General features: G+C 36.4%; 1 protein-coding gene across 2 annotated transcripts; it reads left to right on the forward strand.

The window, feature by feature from the left end:
• Positions 1-10,031: 10,031 nt before the first annotated feature.
• Positions 10,032-24,484, forward strand: LOC131071724 (uncharacterized). Of its 2 annotated transcripts, XM_058007669.2 has the most exons (5): positions 10,032-10,404; positions 13,049-13,284; positions 13,420-13,889; positions 22,723-22,778; positions 22,924-24,484. In XM_058007669.2, the coding sequence occupies exons 3-5, from the start codon at positions 13,532-13,534 to the stop codon at positions 23,992-23,994; spliced, it is 1,485 nt and encodes a 494-aa protein (XP_057863652.2). In that variant the 5' UTR covers positions 10,032-10,404; positions 13,049-13,284; positions 13,420-13,531; the 3' UTR covers positions 23,995-24,484. The 2 variants fall into 2 exon arrangements, with proteins under 2 accessions (XP_057863652.2, XP_057863653.2); XM_058007670.2 differs by lacking the exon at positions 13,049-13,284.
• Positions 24,485-25,012: the final 528 nt, after the last annotated feature.

The raw sequence follows: 25,012 nt of genomic DNA on the forward strand, positions 1-25,012 counted from the left end.
TTGGAGTGCAAGATTGGTCAGTGTAAATTAAGGTTTTCATGGGTTTTTTCAGGGAAGGCTTGGTTGTGAGACGATTGAAGTGAATCTAGGTTGACATCTCCATGTGACTACCTTAGGCAAATTTAGGACAGTCATCATAAAATCTGATAGCAGTGGATTCCAGGCATGCAACCCTAGAATTAAAGGTTATTCACCATTCCCCACATTCTCATAAATTTTTTTTTTTCATTTGGGATACCGGTAACGGGGGTTGCTTTGTAAATTGGGCCTAATTGCCCCAATTAGGTCTCTAGGCTTCTAAGGGGTTCAAACCCTTAGGTTGTAAATCTTGCCAACCCATTTTGGGAATGAGTGTAACTCCCAAAAGGGTATCTATAATGGTGAGTATTTTGTTAGAGTGTGTGGAATATTTTGGATTTAAGGCCAATTCTCTCGCTAAATAGGGCTACTAGACTAGGGGGTAGGTTTCCAAAGGAGGTATAAGGATTTGAAGACAAAACCCTAAACTAGTGCTTGGAACAGTCCTCAATAGTCATGAATGGACCAATTCCAAATCCCCTAAGAGAAGGAGTCACTGGTGAGGCATTTTAGAGAAGTTGAAGCCAATTACTCACCTTGAGTAGGTGTTAGGCTTGAGTAGTGGAGAGTTCAAAACCTTAAGATGTGGAATCCTTCCTTGTAGGGTCATTTTTTTCATTTGAAGGGTCAGACCCTAACCTTTTGGACTTGTTCTTAGGTGTAAGGAGGCCTTTGCATCAAAAGGTGAAGATAAGAAGAAATTCACGGTAGGCAAGGATACCGACAAGAAGACATATGCAGATGCTGCTAGAAACCGCCACACAAAACTGGTATGCTCGATCAATGAACCAGAGACCGTACTTAATGCACCGACATGCAAATCCAAGGAGAAATGCAAGTATTGATCATGAAGGATTCACAAGGGTGAGTAACATGAAAAAAAGATCCCCAGTGAGGCAACCGTTTGTGGGTTCAAGACAACCTAACCAGTATGTTCCAAATTTTCATGGTTATTATCACTATGTAATAAGTTCGGTCATAGAATGGAAGATTGTAGGAAAATGAGTGTAAACCCTAGTTTTGAGAGTAGAAACTCATTTGTTTCATTACAAAGTACAAATGTCAAATGTTATAATTGCAATGAGTTTGGTCACAAGAGTTATGAATGCATGAGTAATATGCAAAAGTTCTACAAGAATGCATTGAATACATCTTATAGTGCTAATGTGAAATGATATAAGTGTCAGAATTTTGGTCATATAGCAAGGTATTGTCAGTTGAGAACTGACAAGCAAAAGATAATTGTACCGTATGAGAAACTAGAATCAAAACTGGAACACAAAGTGACAAAAGAGGAAAAGAGAAGAGAAACTGGTTTGGGTAGAGAAGGAGAAAAACAAGATAGAGTCCAATCTAATTGTGTAGACTGCTCTACATGCAGAAAGGAGGAATTTATGGGTAGTTGATAGTGGTTTCTCAAATCACATGACCAGAGATAAGAAAAAGTTCATCAAGCTTGATGATTGGAATGGTGGTTCAGTTTGGTTCGGTGACAACTCCTCCATCAAGATCAAAGGTCGGGGTACATTGAATATTGATGGAAAGCTCAAGGCTCATGATGTGTACTATGTGGAAGGTTTGAAGCATAACCTGCTAAGTGTAAGTCAGATATGTGACAAAGGGTACAAGTTCTCATTTGACTCTACGAGTTTCCAGATAAGGAAGCAGAGTACCGGTCAAGTGGTAGCAGAAGGAAAGAGAACAAAGGGTAATGTCTACAATTTGAAGGAATGCTATGAGTCCCAATGCATGATGGGACAGGTTGATGAAAGTTGGTTATGGCACTGAAGACTAGGCCATGTGAATTTTGACAATCTGGTTAAGATAAGCAAGAACCGGTATGTAAGAAACATACCTTAGATCATAAAACCGACAAGCACATTCTGTGATGAATGTGTCAGAGGTATGCAAGCAAAGGTCAAATTTAAAACAAAAGAATATAACACCTCAAGACCTTTGGAGTTGATACATACAAACTTATGTGGGCCAACAAGGACAAGAGCATTAGCCGAAGAAAGGTATTTCATGTTGTTCATAGATGACTACTCAAGAATGACTTGGGTACCTTCTTGCATGACAATTCACAAGCATTTGAGAGATTAATTTTTTTTAGGAAGATGGTGGAAAATGAAAGTGGACACCGATTAAAATGCTTAAGATCTGACTGGGGCAGAGAATTTTCTTCAAATGAGTTTGTTGACTACTGTGAGTGACATGGAATCCGAAGACAATACTCAGCTACAAGGACAACTCAACAAAATGGGGTGGTAGAGAGGAAAAGTAGGACAGTGAAGGAGATGGCCAAGACAATGTTGAATGAGGCCAACATACCGGATATATACTAGAAGGAAGCAGTTCATACTACTATCTACACTTTAAACCGGGTAAGGTTAAGGGTGACTAGTAGAATGACCCCTTATGAGTTATGGAATGAAAGGAAACCATCACTCAAACACTTCAGAGTGTTTGGAAGTAAGTGCTTCATCAAGAAAAATGTTGATGGTTTGGGAAGTTTTGATTCCCAGAGTGATGAAGGAATTTTCTTGGGATACTCAACCAACAGTAAAGACTACAAATGCTACAACAAGAGATTGAGAAGGGTGGTTGAGAGTATAAATGTAAGAGTAGATGAAGACTCACATAGAGGAAAGTCTCCACCGACACCTTACATTGATGATTCAGATGTTGAAAATGGAGAACAATCTAACAATGGACCGGTAGAAGTTACACCAAACAAGGTCCCCAACCGGTATGTGCAGAAGAATCATCTGAAAGAATAGATCATAGGAGATAGAAATGAAGGTGTGCAGACGAGAAGGAGATTGGCCCGGGAAGGTGAACAGGTATATTTATATCTCATGACTAAAGTAGAGCCCAAAACTTTTGATGATGCTAGCAAAAGCGAGAAGTGGGTAGATGCCATGGATGAAGAACTGAGACAAATTGAGAAAAATCAGACTTGGGAACTTGTTCCTAGACCAACAAACAAGAATGTCATAGGTTCCAAATGGGTCTACCTGAACAAGATGAATGAAGAAGGTAAGATAGTTAGGCATAAAGCAAGGCTAGTTTGCAAAGGGTATGCTCAAGTTGAAGGTATTGACTTTGAAGAAACCTTTGCACCGGTTGCTAGGTTAGAGGCAATAAGAATGTTTTTATCCTTCTCAACCTATAAGGGATATAAGGTATATATGATGGATGTAAAATCCGCTTTTCTCAATGGTAATATTGAAGAAGAGGTGTATATGGAACAGTTGGAAGGGTACTCATTGCATGAAGATTAGAGTTTTGTATGTCGGTTAAAGAAAGCCTTGTATGGTTTGAAGCAGGATCCTAGAGCATGGTATTCCTGGTTAGATAAATACTTGAAGGAGAAAGGATTCCAAAAAGGGAATGCAGACAACAACTTGTATGTCAAGGTAAATAGAGATCACATGATTATAGTTGTTGTATATGTGGATGGTATTATCTTTGGTGGAGACAAGGACACCATGTGCAAAGAATTTGTAGATCATATGAAGACAGAGTTTGAGATGTCCATGCTTGGTGAGTTGTCTTATTTTCTTGGTTTGCAGATCTCACAGAAGGAGAAAGGAATTTTCATCTCCCAAACCAAGTATGTGAAAGACATGTTGAAGAAGTTTCAAATGGAGGACAACAAACCGATAAGTACTCCCATGGTTATCGGTTGTAAGTTGAGCAAACTAGATGAGTCACCAGGAGTTGAGCAAACACTATATAGATATATGATTGGTAGTCTGTTATATTTAACAACATCTAGACCAGATATTGTACAAGTTGTTTACATGGTAGCAAGATTTCAAGCTGCTCCTAAACAGTCTCACCTAAATGTAGTCAAGAGAATCTTCAGGTATTTGCAAGGAACTATTTATTACGACCTGTGGTATCCAAAGAAAGGAGACTTTGATTTGTAGGCTTATACTGATGTAGATTGGGCAGGAAGTATTGATGAATGGAAAAGTATAAGTGGAGGTGCTTTCTATTTAGGAGACCACTTAGTATCATGACATAGTAAGAAGCAAGATTCAGTGTCATTGTCTACTGTTGAGGCAGAATATATAGTAGCTGCTACATGTTGTTCACAGGTTTTATGGATGAAACAGACATTGAAAGACATACAGGTGGAGATACTAGAACCCAATCTAGTCCGGTGTGATAACTCAAGTGCAATCAACATCTCCAAGAATCTAGTAGTGCACTCAAGAACAAAACACATTGCAATCAAGTATCACTTCTTGAGAGAGAAGGTAGTAGACAAGGATGTCACAATTGAATATGTTCCAACTGATGAGCAGATCGCTAACATATTTACCAAGCCACTTCCTTTAGGCCTATTTGAGTATTTGAGACAAAAGATGGGAGTTGTCCCACTGTCTGGCAACACTTGAATGCATAGGAGATTGCATGATCCAGGGGGAGTTAACCATCACAACTATCTTATGACTCTTAAATCTTGAAGCATGGACAGAGGGGGAGAGTGTGTCTCAACCAGATGTAGTCAAGGGAGAGATTATTGGTGTCAGACTAAGGTTCCCTTTGCCATTGTTGTCAAAGGGGGAGAGAAACTGGAAAAGAAGATGTTGACATCAATGCCAAAGGGGGAGATTGTTGGCATTGAGTTGTCATTGATGTCAACCGGTATTGGAGGCAGGCCACCTGTAGAGGTATGCCATCTGGTATGAAGAAGAGTGTACCGGTCTGGTGAAAAGACAAGCAGTTGTTGGGACTATCAGTGAGTTCACTGGTATGAGGTGAGATGCATGTGTGTGTGAGCATGTAGAGTTTAAACCGGTCTGGAGTTTGGTTGCCTGTTTATGATGAAGAGGCAGGATGTTAAAGTAATCACAAATCATCAAAGGTGAAGATGTGCTACCGGTGTAGTGTAAACTATCGATTAGCAGGAGGAGAAGGTCTCATTGGTAAAGGCATGTATCGGTATGAGTTTGCTGAATGTTCAAGTATGAACCGATTGTGTGTCGGTGAGCTAAGTGATCAACCATTGTGATGCCATGTGGAGTTGAGGTTGCAAACATGCAGAGGTCAGTGAAGCCTCCAATGACATGGTTGTTGAAACAACTAGTCAACATCAATGAATCATCCAAAAATCATGAGATTGTAACTGATTGATGTGGCTTGAGGAAGAAAGAATAACATAGGAAGATCAGGGAGTAGTTGGCGCTGGGATCAAAGAAAGAAATCAGATTGCAAGAAGATCTCCATAAGGAAACAACTGAGCTTTTTAAAAGCCGACAGGTTTCAAGGTAGAAAATCATGTACGAGATTGCTATCTTTAGCAAGTATGCATTGGATAATGGAAAACATGTACAGATGCATTCCTGGAGTACAGGTGATCGATCCAAGATAGACTGGATCGGATCTCATGCAGATTGTATCAGGTAAAGGAAACCCTAATTGCTCCAAGTTTGAATTGTTACTTGGCAGGAAATCTCAAGTTTAAAAGATGATGACCTGACACTGTTGTTGTTGCTGCTGCAGAGTGAAGACAAGTGTAAAATTGTTGTCTGAGAGCCAAAGAGATAAACACTTCAAGTGTTTATGAGCGAAGATCTGACTAATAAGGAGAAGCAGAGTAAACCGGTGGAGTGTGCATTGACAACAGAGGTGACAAACCGACAAAAGTTGTGCCTAATTAAGGGTGATCGAGTGTGAGTTGAAGGTGAAAAGATCCTATGAAAGGGGACTTAGACAAGAGATCAGAAAAGTCAGGTTGCAGAGTGAGTGAAGAAGTATATAGACCGGTAAGGCTGAAACCGACAGAGAAGAATATTGTAAGGTTGCAAAGCTTCATTTGCAAGAGTGATTTCATTTGTATATCTGAGCTTTATTTTGTTTTCACTAAGTTGTAGCTTAGTGCAGGGGTTGTAGCTCCTTTAGGTTGTAGTCTATAAATTGTGTAGGGGTTGGTGCTCCTTGGGTTGGTGCCCTAAATATTCTAATCAAAGTTTCATTGTGAGGTTGGATTGGAGCAGTAGATCTCCAACAGCTATTCTCACCGAAGTTTTTCCCACATTGGGTTTTCCTCGTATATATCTGGTGTTGTGTGATGTATTCTTGTTCATGTGTGATGTTGATGTTTTAGCTAGTCCTTCCACACATTCTACTTGCATTGTTTACCGGTTTGCACTAATCCTGTCCTCTACTTTATCGGTATCTCTTTGTTAAAGAAGAAGAGTTTATATCACTGGTTCACCCCCCTCTCAGTGATCCATTGTGTCCAACACACAATTCCACTATAAAATCCAAAATGCGCTCCAAACTCCTCACACTTCCCCATAATAGCAAGATGCGTGAAATAAATGTCTAACAACATCCAAGGACAACAATATATGTTGTTATTATCATCAATACAAATCCAAAAACAAACTAAGAAACTACAACACACAAACTATTACAACCCCTGCCAAAACAAACACTCATAAAAATCTCTTTGAAGCACAACTACAACCCTTGAATGTGATTGCCACTAGAGACCTTTAAACATACTATCTACAAGCCTCTATCTCCCTGGTTTATCAGCCTGGAAGATTACTCCTTCAATGGTTTCTTAGCCTTTGAAGACTAACAACAAAACCTTGTTAAAATGAGAAGATAAAATGAATTCAAATGGAACCAATTTCATGCACATATGAAATTACTTTCAAAATTCAAATTCAAACCAAAATTAGTGCAAAAAATCCCACTCCCAAGGAAAGGAAAATTTCCTCTTTCCAAGTGTCTCCAAACTCCTACAACTCCCAAGGAAACTTGCCATTTACCATCAAATGCCAAACTTGCAATGAAATTCAAAATGTTGCTAAAATAAGACTTTCCAAGAACTCACACCATCACTTCAGTAGAAAATTCAAAATAATATCTTTGATAATAAATCACTATTACTAATTTGATTAAATTACCCCGAAAGATATTATTTTCCAGTCTTATCCAAAAGTCCTCATTTGCTATTTTTGGAAAGTTGAGCTTACTAGAAATAAAAAGTGCTGATTTTGGAAAGGGGACATTATGAATATTAAATAAATAATCTTTCCAAATGTATCTTGTCATAGTTGACTTACTACTTTTGGCCAATGGGGACTTAGCAAGGGCATGTTCCCATGCGGCTGCTTAGCTTATTTTGGCTAGCAACCGCTGCTCAATATTTTTAGGGATTATTTGTGAAGCAGCTGACCCCATGAATATTTATCTTTGCTGCTTATTTTTAAGCAAAACATCTCAAATTTTTATTAATAGCATTAATACTAATTTGTGCACTTAAAATTTGAAAAAAAAAAGAAAAAAAATCTTAAAAAAAAAGAGGGAAAGAAAATTGTGGAGCCACGTGGTATTTTTGTTAATAAGCAGCCACTGCTTATTTTCAACCCCCCCTTTTGTTCCATAGCTTATTTCTAATTCCTAAACAATAGCTGCTCCACTAAAATAGGGAAAGATTCTCAATTATCCCTTTTTTGACAATTTTTAAGTTGCATGGGAACACTTAACTGCTTAAATTTAAGCAGAAAATAGAGTTAAGCAGCTGCATGGGAACATGATGTAAATGCTATTTTTGGAAAAAAGGGACATGACATTTTGCCTGGTGTTTGTTGTATCAAGGTCTTCCAATGGGGACCCCTCTCACTCACATGGACATTCCCACTCCTAATTGTCCTTTTTGTGGCCAAATCAAGTCTCTCAAGCATCTCTTTTGGTTTTGTCCCTGAGCTCAAGAAGCTTGGAATTAGATTCATGATTTCTTTAGGCCTTTTAAGTCTAGTCCTTTCTCTTGGCACATGGTTCTTCTTGAGGATTGGACTTGCCTTCCCCACAAGTATGCCCAGATTTGACACACTTTTAGGGTGAAAATTTTCTTTACTATTTGGAAGGATAAAAATGTTAATCTCTTTGATTGCAACATTTCTGATAAATATTTTCCATTATATTCTAAAGCCATCATTTGTTTTAGTGTTCTTGTGTAGATTCAGGTGCAAGTTAGTAAAATTGCACTTGAAGTTGTGCATCTCTAGGAAATACCGAACCATTGGGGTGATGCCCCTTGCACTATTGTTCAAATTCCTCTTGACTCCACATCTCATGGGTATTAACATGGACACAACCACTCTTTTTGATGGGACAACCATTGAGATTGTGGGTCTTGCTCTTGTGGTTCTATGCCTCAAAATCCCAAGGAATTTGTTGCCCTTGTAGGATGACCTCAACCTTCATGTCCGCCATCTCCTTGGTAGGACATTGGTTGGCCAAATACTAACAAATTCCCTTGTGTGTCGCTCACCATCTCTCCGATTTGCACTCAAACGCCTCTTGAGGAAAATGCAAAAGATGTTGCTTCATTTCTGATAAATATTTTCCATTATATTCTAAAGCCATCATTTGTTTTAGTGTTCTTGTGTAGATTCAGGTGCAAGTTAGTAAAATTGCACTTGAAGTTGTGCATCTCTAGGAAATACCGAACCATTGGGGTGATGCCCCTTGCACTATTGTTCAAATTCCTCTTGACTCCACATCTCATGGGTATTAACATGGACACAACCACTCTTTTTGATGGGACAACCATTGAGATTGTGGGTCTTGCTCTTGTGGTTCTATGCCTCAAAATCCCAAGGAATTTGTTGCCCTTGTAGGATGACCTCAACCTTCATGTCCGCCATCTCCTTGGTAGGACATTGGTTGGCCAAATACTAACAAATTCCCTTGTGTGTCGCTCACCATCTCTCCGATTTGCACTCAAACGCCTCTTGAGGAAAATGCAAAAGATGTCGCTTCATTTCTGATAAATATTTTCCATTATATTCTAAAGCCATCATTTGTTTTAGTGTTCTTGTGTAGATTTAGGTGCAAGTTAGTAAAATTGCACTTGAAGTTGTGCATCTCTAGGAAATACCGAACCATTGGGGTGATGCCCCTTGCACTATTGTTCAAATTCCTCTTGACTCCACATCTCATGGGTATTAACATGGACACAACCACTCTTTTTGATGGGACAACCATTGAGATTGTGGGTCTTGCTCTTGTGGTTCTATGCCTCAAAATCCCAAGGAATTTGTTGCCCTTGTAGGATGACCTCAACCTTCATGTCCGCCATCTCCTTGGTAGGACATTAGTTGGCCAAATACTAACAAATTCCCTTGTGTGTCGCTCACCATCTCTCCGATTTGCACTCAAACGCCTCTTGAGGAAAATGCAAAAGATGTTGCTTCCACTGGGTGCGAGCCAATTGATGATTCCACCTTCAGTGATGTTTAGGGGAAACCTAATGATCAAGTCCTCCTCTATCTAACATAGCCATGATGTCTGCTTAATGACATTTTTAGACTCAACCCTATTGCTTTTGATTTTGTTTCAGAACTGAACCAATAAGTTAAATTTATGAGTGTGCCTTTTTACCACTTCTTTTTAAAAAATATTATACTATTTTCTTTCAACTAATAAACAATAAAATAAAACATATTTAATTGAACACAAATAAACAAATAAATATTTGATCAAACAAGTTTTTATGTTTTCCAACAATATTCTACTTCTTTGGACTTCTAGTAAAGTCTTCTTCTATTTTACTTTGTAACCTAACCATACGTCTTGGACACAAACTCCTTCCCTAGAGTCGATACTTTTTAATAATTAATTATAATTACTTTCTGTACTCCTCGCTTAGCATAGTGTAATCCAAACATGCATGTTAAACAAGCATTTACAGTTTTATAGCATAAAAAACAGCAAAAATTAGAGATGATGATTAAACAGGTCAAATCGAGCACATAGGAAAACATAATTTATCCTCACAAAGAAAAGATTCTGATTACATCCGCGCACAATTACTGACATACCTCGTAAGATCAATCACTTCACTCATTTATTAATTTGGAGAAGCGATACGGCATTCATACAAATCTATGGCGAATGAATAGTACATCCCACGTCGGACGCTGATGATGCAATCGACGTGGCATACAAGACAAATAAAATGCTCGCAAACCACGAAAGATCGCTGAAAGAAAAGGAGGGTTGTTCAAGGAAACAAGCAGACCTTCTGCTGCGATCTGAGGGAATCACTGCCATTTTGGCTTCAATGTTTCTGAAACAATTTTAATAATCGGAGTAAACGGATATGATTCCTCAGTTTTTCTCTTTAAAATGATACTAGATTGGAACCTAAGTCGACCATAAACTGGGCTACTTAGACCTCTCGGGGTTTACAAGAAAGGGTTTTTTTGGTTGTTAGTATTTGTGATTTTGCTGCGATCTCGAAAAGCTCATAAGGTTGAATCTGTACATAAGAGTGGATTGCTTTAACTGGTAAGAAGTCTTTTTCTTTTGTGTAAGTATTTAGGTTTTTTTTTTTTTTTTTGATTCATGTCTGTTTGGTGTCTGGTGCGCTCTTGTACTGATAATAACTGTCACGGCATGGTGGCTTTGAAACGATTAAGTTTGTTCAAGAATACAGTTGGAAGTATAAGCGAAAAACTTTGTTGCCCTCTTGGCTTTCCTTGATTTGAAGAAGTGTAAACACTTTGGGTTTTCAGCGAAAATCTTTGTTGCCCTCTTGGCTTTACGAGATTTGAAGAAGTGTAAACACGTTGGGTCTTCATGTTGGGATAAAGAGCTGATTTTGAAGTTAAGTCTGGATTTTAAGGTAGGAAAGGGGAATTTGTAGTCCATCCTAATAAGGTTTCTTTGTTTTAGTGTAAATAGATAGACCGAGATTTTAGTAACGCTCAGCAGAACAGAACAGTGCAGGTAAGCTCAAAGAAAACAAAGGATGGCTGCCAAGTGAGAAATCCGGAAATAAGAGATAGGGGAGGGTTAACATTAGACCATGGCCTCCTGAATGGATATAGGATATAAGAGCTTGAAGGCTTCGACAGATCCTAACTATCGAAGAAAAGCCCAGTCAAACAAAAAAATTCAGTGTAGAGATAACTACCTTATTCTCGTCTCCATGGCTACATCTTCTGGTAACTATATTTATATATAATATAACTGTTCCTTATCACTTACGGCGGAAACCTCATTGGAACCGCGTCCTTGCCCCTTTTTCGTACCCCTATGTGTTCAGGTGACTGAAAAAAGAGATTTCCGGAATAACCTTGAGAAAAGATTTATTTGAAGACGTTTCGGATCTATTGACTTTGGCCTGCTGGGAGTGTGTAATATATTCTTGATTAAATTAGATCGAGCAATTATATCTGTGTACCGCACTATTTATAAAGGGTTTTGTCAGGAAAGGGCTGGATATAAAGGCAGATTTGTGACCAGGAATAAATGCATAAGATTGAAATATTCATGGTTGCATAATAGGTTGAAGTATGTGAAGTAGTATCTCTCTCTGCTTTTACAACAGCCCTCCTTCGGTTTTAAATAATCCATTATTCACTCATTTAAAGCCCTTTTCTGTTTTTGCCTCGAGCATAAATGGTCCAGCTTTTGAATAAAGGATCTGTACTATAATTTATACTTAATATTATAAATTAGGTTACAACAAATATTATGTTAGTTTCACAGATCTTGGGTATACCTGTCTATAATCTTTAGTACTTCTTCATCTGATCTCAATAGTTCTTTCTTTTTCTGAGAGCAAATTCATTCCATTTCCTACTTGCTTCTTGTTATAGTGGGAGAAGTTGCAACTTGAAATGTCAAGACTGTTGAGGATCGGGCAAATGTGTTTTTGAAGTCTTTAGTTGTACTTCTTATGCGGTCAAGCTGTGAAAGCCTAAACACCTAAATAATATACTATTTTAATTCATAGCTTACAAAAGAAGTGTCATGAATTTCCAAATTTCCACTTTCAATTTCAATTCACAGACTGGAAATAGGAAAAGTTTGCAAATTACTTTTGTGGTATGCAAAGCCTCTGAAAGTGTGTTAATGGATTCTTGATGGTTTGCAACATGTATGGTGAAATCTTTGTGAAAAGAAGATAAAAAATAGATTAAGTTCGTATTTTTCTTCTTGACGATGTAGAAAAACGATTGATGTATTTGCAGTAATGATGAAGACTGCCTTTTCTGTACAAGGCTGGTAAAATGAAATAGTTTTGCAAGAGGAATCCAAAGCCTGAAATATGGTCAATAGATATGTTCCTAGCTCTACTTGTACTGCTCACATGCTTTCATAAAAAAGTATGCCCTTATAAAAATTAACGAATTCCCCTAAAAAATCTCTACGGCTGGGTTTCACTGGTTTGGGTGTTTGGATTTTGTAGATCTCACCAGGATTCAATCATTGTTGAATGTGATGAGCCCCCAACATGTGATTACACTTTACTATTAGAATATAAGGGTTCAAGATCAGATGCAAGTCCTTGTCTTATTAGAGGTAGCTCACAGACCTTGGCAGCTTAGCCAAAAAGGCATGTTCATCGTGCAGAGGTTCACAAGCTTGTGGTTTCATCCCCTATCTTCAACACATTAAAAGAAATTCCCGCAAGTCAGCAATACTAGAAAATGGTAGATTCCCAAGTGACCCTCGGGAAGGACTGGCTACATTCTTTGATAGAGCTGACAAAACACTGGACCTTGGTCTTTCTTTCCAAACTATTGCTAGCTGAACGTTTTTGGAAAACAATAATAAAAAATAATCTAGTTGTGAACCAACTTACTTCTAGGCTCTTAAAAGCTCAGACAAATCAGAAGCAGCTTGATGCAACAAAGTCATTGTTAGTGTTGTTTTCATGTTCGGATCATCCTTTCTCCAACTATTTTTACTGGACAAGAAAGTGTCACCAAGAACTCTTGATTTGTGTACTTTAAAGTGAGTTCTTGTACCTTTAAGATTTACATTAACTATGGATTGTAGGCAAAAACAATAATGTACATGTTCATGTTTGTGGGGCAAAGTAAAATGTTCCTAATAAATCTGAAAGATTAACATACCTTATATGGAAGCTTTGGTGATTCTAATTCTGATTTGAGAGGCTGTTTATTTTTTATTTGTGCAGCTTGTTCAGCCATTTATGGAAGAATACAGAATGATGGAATAGGACACAGTCTGTGCATGGTCAATTGGTGAAAAGGGCTTCACATTTCAGTGTTTTGACATGAAGTTCCTCTCAGTCAAAGAGATTAATGAAACTAAAACTATCCTTCAAACTTTGTGATTGAAAACACTGTAAATAGTTGGCTAACATTTGGCAAATTTTAGAATCACTGAGAAAGCTTGGAGATGGCTTAAGAGGTTGTGTTTTACACTTATATTGTCCAGTCTGCTTGATTTAGAACCTGGAGTTTAGATCTTTTTTTCATAGACAGGCTTCTACATCGACTTCTAAAATTTATTTTGAAACAAAATATTTGGCATCCATTGTAGCAGTGAGCAAAACCTGGACCTGAATTTTCGGATCTATAAGATGAAGTTATTCATCATTCGGAGCTTTCACGTATAAGCATTAGTTTAGCTGGTGCTGAAATACGACCTAGTCAAGATGGGGTCAGTCTGTTGTGTAGCTGGAAGGCCGCGGGATTTATTGACCAATGAGGGAGGGAGGCTTGGTCTGCGAGAGTCACATTGGCAGTCAAATGTAGGGCTCTCAACTTCAACATATCCTCATTGGGATGTTAAGCTACAGGGTGAAGATGATGTGACAGCCTTGAGTTCCATGCGACTGCAGAGGACCCTTTCATCAAACAGTGGAGGGAGCAGAGTTGCAAGCTCACGATTTGTGATCCACCAAAATGGAAATGTTCGAAATGAAGGAAGCCCTTCAGATAGTTTTCGAGCATCTAAATGGTCAAACTCTCCTGGTCATGTACGAAATGCTGAGGATTTTGGCAGCCAACCAGGTAATATATTTTTCTGAATATTTTTGTTCTTTTGTTTCCCATTTCATTGTTTCAAAGCAGCAACTAAATTACTAAATTTCATTTTTTTGCCAACTTTTTTATAATGATCCGATATTTTTGGGAACTGAAAATCATTGTAATATCTCATGTTCTGACTAACTTTGCTGAATAACCAAATTCCTTATGTTATGGAAATTGTCATCCACAAAATCATTGCTCAGACAAATTATTGCTGATAAATATGCTTAAAAATGGTCTTGCAAAAATCTGAAATCTTTTTGGCTCATCTGAGCAATTTCTTTTTGAAGAACACTGTCATTATATTTTTATTTTGTATATTGTCCTAGAACAGGAAGTGTGTGTTTTTGCTGTTCACCAAGTTAGCCATAATTTAGGGGCTTATCTTGCATAACAGATCACTACATTCCCAAAATACAAGTTATGCAACCATGTATGCATAGAAACAGAGAGAAACAGCAAATTGTAATAATACGAAGTGAAGATCAATTAGCTTAGTCTTATATGGTTAATCAGCCATTATTGTTGTACTTCATATTACCAAACATCACAACATTTCTGAAGGATGCTGCCTGTTTGTTTCCAAATAGAAATTACAGTGAATGTTCACATGGATCAATACATTGCCCTATTAGATATTGAAAATGATATAAACAACGTGGACCCAATCAAGTGATCTTAAAACTCATGATTTCAAATTTTTTTCATTACTTATTTTGACTATAAACTTCATATAGTATCTTATAATATGTAATAAAACCTCAAAAACTTTATCTTGAAGCATAGGTGAAATAGAGCAACATCATTATAAATGTAGCTTTCGATGTGTTCTTGGCAGTTCTAGTCGTTTAAATAACCTTGTTGAAAATGTCTGAAAAAGAAAGCCATTCAATTGCAATTTAAACTTCCTCAGATTTGGTTCGGTTATTCTTTACATGATTATAAATGTGGCTTGCAATAATAGTTTGGTTGTAATTGATATTCTTGAAAATGACTAACAAAGAAAAAAAGTAAAAACTGTTTGTTGTGATTAGAACTTTTTCAAGGTTTTGTTCGTTTCCTCCTGATTTTGTGATCTGGGTTTTTGCAGTCTGAAATATGCATTAGACAATTTGCTCTTTGAATTATAATTTAGTCTTCTTGATTTTTTCTTAAGGGTTATATACATCCTTGAAGATGGAGTGCCCGTTTCTTTGTTGGAAATGTCAATAAGCTGGCCTCTTCTACAAGAGAGTGTCAAGTGTATGTTTTTTGTTTCCAAAAGATATCCTTTGTCCAATGGTAGGGTGGGGTCTCCTAGCCGACCCCTCACTGCCAATCATACTGAAACCTCAAATTTATTGTTTTTACTCTGAGGGCACATATTTGTAAAAAATGAAATAGTGTTTCACCTTAATGCAGGAAATATTTGCATAATTTTCTCAAATGAACTTGGCTTTAAAATTAAAAAACTTTAAATTGAATGTAAAATACATCAAACTGAAATTTTCTGAAGGACACATCTTTGAGCTCTAATATTCTGTCTTATGCGGGGATGTATACTCATGTTTGTGTACTGCCATTACTCCTGTCCTAACTCACAAGGCTCAGGTTCGAATTCGACAGCCATGAAATTTGGATGAAATTCAACAAGGGAAAAATTCGAAAAAAAAAATTCGGATAAAATTCGCCCTATATAATTTTGTTTATTTTTAAATATATGTATACTTCTAATAAATTATCAAAATAGCTTAACATTGCTAAATAGATTTAAAGTCATTATAAAAAGATGACACATTTATAAAATATAAACCGCAACAGAAATAAGGTTATCTGCAACTGATTATAGATTTCTAAAACTCAGAAATTCGATACATGTCTTGCAAGTGACAGCAAACACAGAGATAACCCGCCACAGACACAGAGAACCCGCTGTAGACACAGATTTTGGTTGGCAAAGCTGCCCAGCAGACTCAGAAATCGCCGCCCCAGACAGAGATAACCCGCCCGAGCTCGGCCACCACAGAGATAAGCCGCGCTATCCACTGTCGACAAAATAAATCCAACGCATTAACTGGTTCGCAGGGGTTCGTCTTTTTACAGAGTGGAGAGAGGCGTTTTATAAAATAATCTGCCAAAAATGCGTCAGAAACCCTAAAAAAACGCTTTTCAGATTTTTTCTTTAGTGAAAAAAATGACGTCTGTGTCTGTACAAATTAATGGTCAAATTTGAACGATTTTTTCATACAAGTTTGAAATTTGATTAAATTCGAACCTCATCCATGAAAATCACCGTATTCTGTGACTTAGCTTCTGTCATCCTCTACATTTTGGGGAATCATCTCTCTTTGTAAAAGAAACAATCAAACATAAAAATGATCAACCACATTAATAGCCTATGGCATTATATACCATCAAACAAACTGTGCATAGCATAAAATACACTATTAGTCAGAATTTCTTATACATCAACTAGAGATGTTTTTCTGTAGGTTCAGACTTATTACTGAAAAATCCTCAATTCCAGTATACTTTCTTGTTGACACAAATAAAGCACATAACATATTCAAGAAGCAAGGTTGGATGTCACTTGTGCTTATTTTCAAATGGCTTACAGATTCAAGTCAGTGTTCAAGTCCAGGAAGAGGAAGCAACATATATTTTGGTTCCTGCCACTTGAAAAGGTAGTCAATGTCGAGTCATGAATTATAACATTAGCATGCATTAGCTATGAGAAAGGAGGAAAGGGACATGTAGAACCAATTTTAACAAATTCACTTAGTTTGCCAGCATAGTCAGCTTCTTCCTTTAACCCAGTAAAATAGTATTGTGGATTAATTTCATCAATTAATGTCCCATTGGTAAGGGGAGAAGCTCTGATAAAATGAAAATGACACTAGCAACGTTTACAAGTTGGAAATATCAACATTTATTATCATTTTCGTTGAAATCATGAACGTTTATTTACCCTTTCATTATTTTTGTTATCCTTTGGCCAATTGCTAGAGCTCCATGCGTCATGCACATGAGACCAACATAACACTAGAAGTTTGAACTTGAATCACATCAAGGCAAACCTTAACTATTGTTTTCTTTTTATTGTTGTCTATAAATTTTATTTTATTTTTGTTTGTGTATATAATCTTTTTGTTTTATGTTCAACATCAAAATGCTGGGTACACCAACAGGTTGACAATTGACATGATATGCTTTGACAATTTTGTCATCAACAGTATGAAGATCAACATCATCCATCAAGTATAGTATTATTGGGAAGGTCATTGGCAACCATGTCAGATTAAAAAATATGAAATTCTACCCACAGAAGTGTGAAGTACACCATATTGGTTTTACGATTAGTCTATTAGAAGAAATGCAAAGAGAGTTCTTAGAAGACAATTGAATTCGTCAATGTCAAAGGTGATGAGAAAATTCAGTATGCAGCTCTAATACTTAAAAAACCAATAAAACATCTTAACAGAACAAAGTGATCTGATAACAGTAAAATCTTGGCATTTGAGAACAAGGTGCAGAATGGTGGTCTCCAACAAGGTTGGTCAAATATTCAGAATTGAGAAGACTTATCAAATTGTACTTACCCATCTCCAGTTTAAACAGAATGCATTGACAATTTCCTTTTCTCTGAGTGCAGGTAGGAGAGTTTGTTTGTGATTTCTTGATTGTTAATATATTTTCAATGTAATGTCATTGTAGCTAGTTTGGAGATCAGAATATAGGTCCAGATGTTCTGGAATGAGCCAAAGTCTCATTTCCACCTCTTAGAAAACTGTGCATTTACTAATCGTGAATGTTAGGTGGTCAGATGACAGGATTCTGAGCATATCACTATAAATTTATTACTCCAACTCTGTGCTTAATAGATTGTTTTAAATATGTAATTGATGTTGCTTAGATTTTATTCCGTACAATAGATTTTCTTAAGTACATTAATTATATATCATTGTGTTTGGTAAAGTAATTGTAGTTAATCAAATCTGTTAGTCGCTGTAAGGAAAAAATGTAACTAAAAGGCTTCACAAGAGTTGGTGTTACAGCCCCAAAACCCAAGGTTAGTAATGAACTTTATTACGTCACAATATATAATAGAAGAGATTTCCTACTATACATTACAACTAACAAGCCTATGCTGTATATTAAAACATTGGTCAGTAAGATACTTGTGAACACAACTTGAGACCTTATATCTAAAATGAACTATGTAAAAAATGGAATCGGACATGTATTGTAATGACTATCCCACTGAGTGATACATTATGAAAGCATTTTGACAATAATTATATGCCTATGTTTGAATAAAAGATGAGAACATAGTGTTAAAGTAGATTAGATTTCTTAGTAGATAGAAATAGAGGTATCTTTTAATTTTTTAGTCTCTCAAATGATGCTCTCACTAACCTATGAATCTTGCAGGTTGCTGCAAGTACAAGGAGAAGATAGTATGTCCACAAAGTATGTTGATTCACCAAGTATTGATAATACTTCAAGTGTTGCTGATTATATGACAAATATTGCTGAGTATTGAGAATGAGATCGATCTCAAAGGCTTGCACTAATAGATGGCTGTACTTACCTTTCACCGATCTATCTTGGATTATATATATATGAGTGAGGAGACATATCGATGGATAGACATGTAATGTGTATCGATTTACTACTTGATCTTTATTATAATCGATAATGTGTATCGATTTAATGATGCTTGTGTTATCGTCATTCTAACATACCGATTAGGAATCGGTTTGTTAGTGGATTATAAACTATCGATTATGAATCGGTATGTATTATGTTTGCAATGATTAATTAATGGAAATATCGGTGGAGAGACATTAATTAATCATTGCAAACATAATACATACCGCTTCATAATTGATAGTTTATAATCCATTAACAAACCGATTCCTAATCGGTATGTTAGAATGATGATAACACAAGCATCATTAAATCGACACACATTATCGATTATAATAAAGATCAAGTAGTAAATCGATACATATTATCGATTATAGTAAAGATCAATGAAAGTAGTCGATACACAATATCGACTGGGTTTAGATCATGCACGATACTTAATGCAGATCGATTTAAACACAGATTTATACTTGGAAGCATAATAGTAATGATGATCGATGTGTGATCAGCCATTTGATCATTCAATCAATTCGATGCTTATTTATTCCACATAGAATAAATCAATACAATGATTTATGATTTAATATCCATTTATAATTATATATGTATGTATATTAATATATGTAATAATAATAAACTCAATTATTATTATTATGTATATTGGTATACATACATACATATAACAAAATCATAAATCATTCTATTGATGTAATTATCATCCATGATTATGTTTATCTGACCGAAGCTATCATCATTAACACATAGCAACTATTAAGCATTAAGCTGTTCAATACCCTGTCTCTTAATGGGACCATGCAGGCCTTCTGAGATGACTGGAGGGTAGAGTTTTTTGGAGGGACTGATAATTATAGACAATCTTTTACAAAGGGTGTCCCCTACTTCATTAAGTCACTGCCCCTCTCCAAAGCCCGCACCCTTCTGGAGGAGAATGAGTGAATAACATGCACCGTACATGAGGAGAATGAGTGAATTTATTGCAGATTTTCAGTGGCATAACCTGGGCTTTTAATGAATTTCTTTTGGATTATTATGACCTAAGTTACAGGGTTTTCTGGTTTCAGGGCCTGGTACTGGTCCAGTCCGGTTCGGGTTTGGGTCTTGGTCTGGTTTTCTTTTGGGATTGGGTAGGGTTTGTTCTTGGGCAAGCTGGTTCGTCTGGGGCATACCCAGGGTGAACCTGGACATCTGGGTGCGCAAATTTATGTTTTTTTTGGTCAAAATTCAATAAAATTTATAGCAATGAGGGTTTCTTTTTTGAATAGATATGTGTTTCAGAGTTGCAGATTTGTGTGATTGTTTTGCAAGTTATTATGCAGGTTTAAGACTTAAAATTATTAAGAACAGCAACAGACAATTGATAGATTTATTCAAATTTTGTTTATGTCTGAAGCAAGATAAAATAGAGCAGCAAGCAATTGAGTTCTGACCTCTTACTTGTTAACCTTATACAATGTACTGGAGCAGTTGTCAATCACAACAGCAGGATACCCATGCATTAGCTCATTTTGATTTACAATCTTCGGCTTATGAACAGCAACAAAAATATTCAGTTTCCTGAGCTCACTTATGATTTACACACTTAAGCAGTTGGACTCACTGAATATAGAAATCCCTGAAGTTGTATCAGACCTTACAATCTGAGGTATACACAATACGTTTAATAACTTTAATAGAATAGCTGATCTCCACACAGATTTAGAGTCCCAATCTTCTCCTAAAATAAACATAAGCTAAATTGCAATTAGCTTCTTATTCCCATGCCACTTTCATTGTCATCAGTAGTCTGATATGATTTGTATACATTCGACTCTTCAGCACTTCTTCAGTTGTAAGTCAGACAAGATCTAACAAGCTTATGGTGGTTTTGCTGTTTATATGATGCTATGTGACATTCTAATCTTAATTCATGCTTCTAGGCTGCATATATATATATATATATATATATTACATTGTTTTTGTACCTATGAACCCAAATCCTTTTTCAAAATTTTGCTGAACCCGAACTGGCAAATTAGTTATTATCTCATAAGCAATTTTAGATACCACTAAAGCAAAAGAAGGAAGTATTTATCTTTAAGGTACAATTGTAATAGGCTGTGCTTAACTGTACTGGATAGTTTGGTAATAGTGTGAATCAACATATGCTTGCATGTGTTCTAAAATTAATAATTTTTAATAATTCAAAATATTTCATTTCAGCAATCTGTGAGATACCAAGGTTTAAGTTTCCATGCAATCATGGACACATATCTAATTATACAGAACCCACCAAACAACCTATTTGCTGGGGAGATTATCAACATTAGATTGTAATAGGCTGTGCTTAACTGTACTGGATAGTTTGGTAATAGTGTGAATCAACATATGCTTGCATGTGTTCTAAAATTAATAATTTTTAATAATTCAAAATATTTCATTTCAGCAATCTGTGAGATACCAAGGTTTAAGTTTCCATGCAATCATGGACACATATCTAATTATACAGAACCCACCAAACAACCTATTTGCTGGGGAGATTATCAACATTTGAAGCTCGGATAACAAAATAAATCAAATTTGTTTGCATCTCTAAGCACATTTGAAGCTCGGATAACAAAAAACACTATTTCAGATAGACCAACACAGAATGCCTGTTTGATCAGTTATATACATTAAAATATTCATAGAGAAATGCACAGCAAGAACCACTAAAACTGATCTGTTTTGTTTCCTTGAACCTTAAATTGTAACTGTGTAGATGTAAAAACTGTTTGTTCAGTTAGTGGGGTCCATTGGAAATTATTCCATATTCAAAAGGCAATGGAGATACAGTGGAAGAAATTTTGCAAATTGATTATGAGCTGAAAATCAGGGAATTGGCTGCAATGTATGAAATCTGAAAACTACTGAGAAACTGGACACTGGGAAACTAAAACGGAAAACCTGAAGTTGAAAGAAAAACCGAAAGTGGGCTTTCCCTTTCTTGCTTTATTGAAATATAGCCAAACAATTTTCTATAAAACCATGGAAACATGAAGCACTTTCATGGCCTTGTCAGTGGATGCCAATGCTATGAACAGGACATTCAAGAAGAAGATAGAAAACACCCAAAAACATGAATTATATGAAAAGTTTGCTTTACATTGTACATGAAGAAAGTACAACTTAAGGTCAAAACCTGGTTGGAGATGAAAAGTGATTGCTACAAATGGGGCGAGGAGATGCCAAAAGAGATCGCCATACCAAAATAAACTGAGATTCTCATTCATGTTGAGAACCATAAAGATTAAATTCACAGCTTGGGTGATCTAGAGAGATAGTGATTTGCCAATATTATCATAACTATGTGCAGTTGACCAGGTATTCTGCAACAAATCCATTTTGTCTACAGGGTTTTCACTGCTCGTGCCAAGCTCTCTGGAAAAGAATACATAGATGTATGCACATCCAGAGTTCTTTGAAAATGAAGTTAATGCTTAGAAACTGAAAATGAGCAACAAAATCTTAAATATGGGAAATGAACTAAGAATAATGATTAATGATTCCACTACTAATGAAATGATGGAGTCAACCCTGTGCCAAAAGAGCAATGCAAATAATGGAAGAATATAATACATTTATATTTTAAAGTCATTTCTTTCCTTTGCATGATTCCTCCTAGGCATTCTTAGTTTGTTAGCCATTGGCACTTTAAACTTTTTTATGTTGTCATATCTTCAACGTGGAATTCCAGGTCAAATCCTTTTCGCAATTATATATGGATTATCACCATTAGATAATTAAATCAAATTGCTCTGCAAAGGTCTTGTATCCAAGCTGATATTAAGGATGTCATGTTAATTTTTTTTTTGCATTTTGTTTTCTGTACGATGCTTGTAATTCTAATGATGAATATGTGAATTTTTTTATTGTTTTACAAAAAATGGTAAGTATGCTTTAATATAATCACAAGTATTTTATGGACAAGATTCTGTTCACGGTATCATCTTTCTCTAGATTTTAGCGATATATATGATCTCAATCTCTCTTTCAGATTTACAAAGGTATTGTTTACTTGTCTGGAATCATTCTAAATGATATAGAGATCATCCAAATGTAGATATCTTTATCCACAAACTAGCTATTAATGAGCATATAAATGATAATTTATAAGTGACTGATCTTTTCATCTCTTTGATTTGTGCAGATTCAATTTCAAGCCCATCTGTAACACAGACATCCTCAAAAGAGGCTAGTTATATGGTTAGTAGAAAATATTTGGCGATGGTTTTAGTATTTGGGTTGGTTGTGTTTCACTTTTGAAGTGGAAGTGTGTGCATTGGTTGAAGAAATCAATTTGTGCTCAAATGCATTTCTTATATAACTAGTTTTATGGTTTCTTCTGCAGGGTGGACATTCTCCTGGATCATCAACAGTCTCCAACACTCCCGAAGCCACTCCACCCCATTTAAGCAATTTGAACTTTTCCTCCACCCGGTCCAAAAGTCAGCCTTCTTCTTCACGTCGTCGTTCAATTGGCAGTAATTTATTTTTCTCAAGGCGTCCACATCATTCTTCCGCACACCCGTTATTGAGGCAAGTTTCAGATAGTCGAATTCATGCACGGAATGCACCAAATAGCAGTCCAGTGCCTTTGTTTGAAGGAAGACACTCCTTCAAGTTATCTGGAAGTAGTGGTGATTCAACAGTTGGACCACATGGTGGGGCTTCTGACTGTTGGTCTATGCAGACATTTTCAGATCTTGTGGCTTCTTCTAGGAGAGAACGCTTGCGATGGACAGATGCTAGCAGCCCTTCTGATTTTCGATGGGCTCCCGGTAGGGAGAGTATGGATAGAGCCACATTGGCAGCAGAAAGGATAAGGGTTAACAGTTCACAAGCTGCATCAGGACCATCTGGTGGTGATGTACAAACATGTGGCATTTGCTCAAAGCTTTTAACTCAAAGATCACCATGGAGTGCTCAGAAGATGGTGGCCAGCAATGATCTTTCTGTTACTGCAGTACTTGTGTGTGGACATGTATACCATGCAGAATGTTTAGAGCAGGTTACTCCTGAAGCATGTTCCCTAGATCCACCTTGCCCTGTATGTACTGCAAGTGAAAATGTTGTTTCAAAGGGACAGAAATTAGGAGGGCAGGTTAATAACTGTAAGAATAATACAAGAGACTTATCTTCAAATAGCCAGTTTTCAAGAAATAAGCTATCTCGAATTGGGGTTGCTAATGATGATGTTCCTACTCATGAAGGCTTGTCAAATTTCAAGTCATTCAAAAGCAAAAGTTGCTTATCCATTAATGATGGTATGAAATTGCCATCGAGTTCCAATGAAAAGAGTTTCTTGAATAAATCCTTCTCCAAAAGGCATTTTTTCTTCCGAGGAAAATCTTCCAAATCTCTTATGTCAGATGATTCTATTCACAAGAAAGGATTCTGGGGAAAGCAAGAGGGGGATTAACTCACATTTTTAAATTCTAAGAATGTAAATTAGCATCCTATCATGGATTTGAAAAGAATCCGTTTAATTTAGCAGGGCTTGTAATGCCCTTTCAAGGTTTTTTTGGATGGAAGTATGCTTTATCCTCGCTGCAATGCTACTCAACCATAAACTCCCAGAGCAAAATGCATGGCCAGGGTAAGGTTTTTGAAATATTGTAAAAATCCAGTAAATGCCTGAATAGGTTTTACTTTGGCACAAAATTTACTCTTGTAACAAATAAATAGGGCTTAAGGGGTTATTATTTCTTTTATTCCTTCAATTTTATTATCTCTAAAAAGGTGAACATCTTGGGGTAAACTGATGAGTTAACTTGATGAATATTCAGCTTCCAAGGCCTGGGATGTGAGACTGCATTACAAGTCCCTCCAGCAAGTTGCCTTGTTTTATGTTGCTTAATGCATGTATCCTAACAGATCAATTCCAAAAATTGTTGTATCAATATTTGGCACATTGTTTTTGGCGTCTTTTGATGTAGTTAGGTTTTTGTTCATCACAACCTCGTTATCACAGTGTACTGATGGTATCATCGAAGCTGTTGGGAGGGAAGTTTCTTTTTTAAAGCTTCCGTTTTTAAGAATAGATGATTTGCAATTGTGGTGTTTATGGTATGTCATCTATTCTAAGTTAAGAATCTTGTACTTTGGAGGGATCCATTTTTTTTTTTCCATTTTTCAAGTTAGCAAAATTGTCATCTTGCACACAGACATCAAGGGAAATAGTTGTTTTTCTTAGAAAAGGGATTTTATGTTTCCTGTGCTTCTCTGGAATTACTATGAAATCCTTAACATTGCTTTTATTGACTTTTGATGTGATAATTGTCATTGAATACGGTGGAAGCTGAATCTCATAATGGGTACAAATATGCATTTTCTGACATTTTCTTATTCCAACAATCTGCTGCATAACCTAGAAGGCAAATGTGTAATCTTGTGAACAGAAAAAGGAGTAACATTTCGTTAGAGTCTGATTGGCAGAG

This window comes from Cryptomeria japonica, chromosome 4, assembly GCF_030272615.1.
Source record: "Cryptomeria japonica chromosome 4, Sugi_1.0, whole genome shotgun sequence".
In the NCBI taxonomy this organism is placed as follows: domain Eukaryota; kingdom Viridiplantae; phylum Streptophyta; class Pinopsida; order Cupressales; family Cupressaceae; genus Cryptomeria; species Cryptomeria japonica.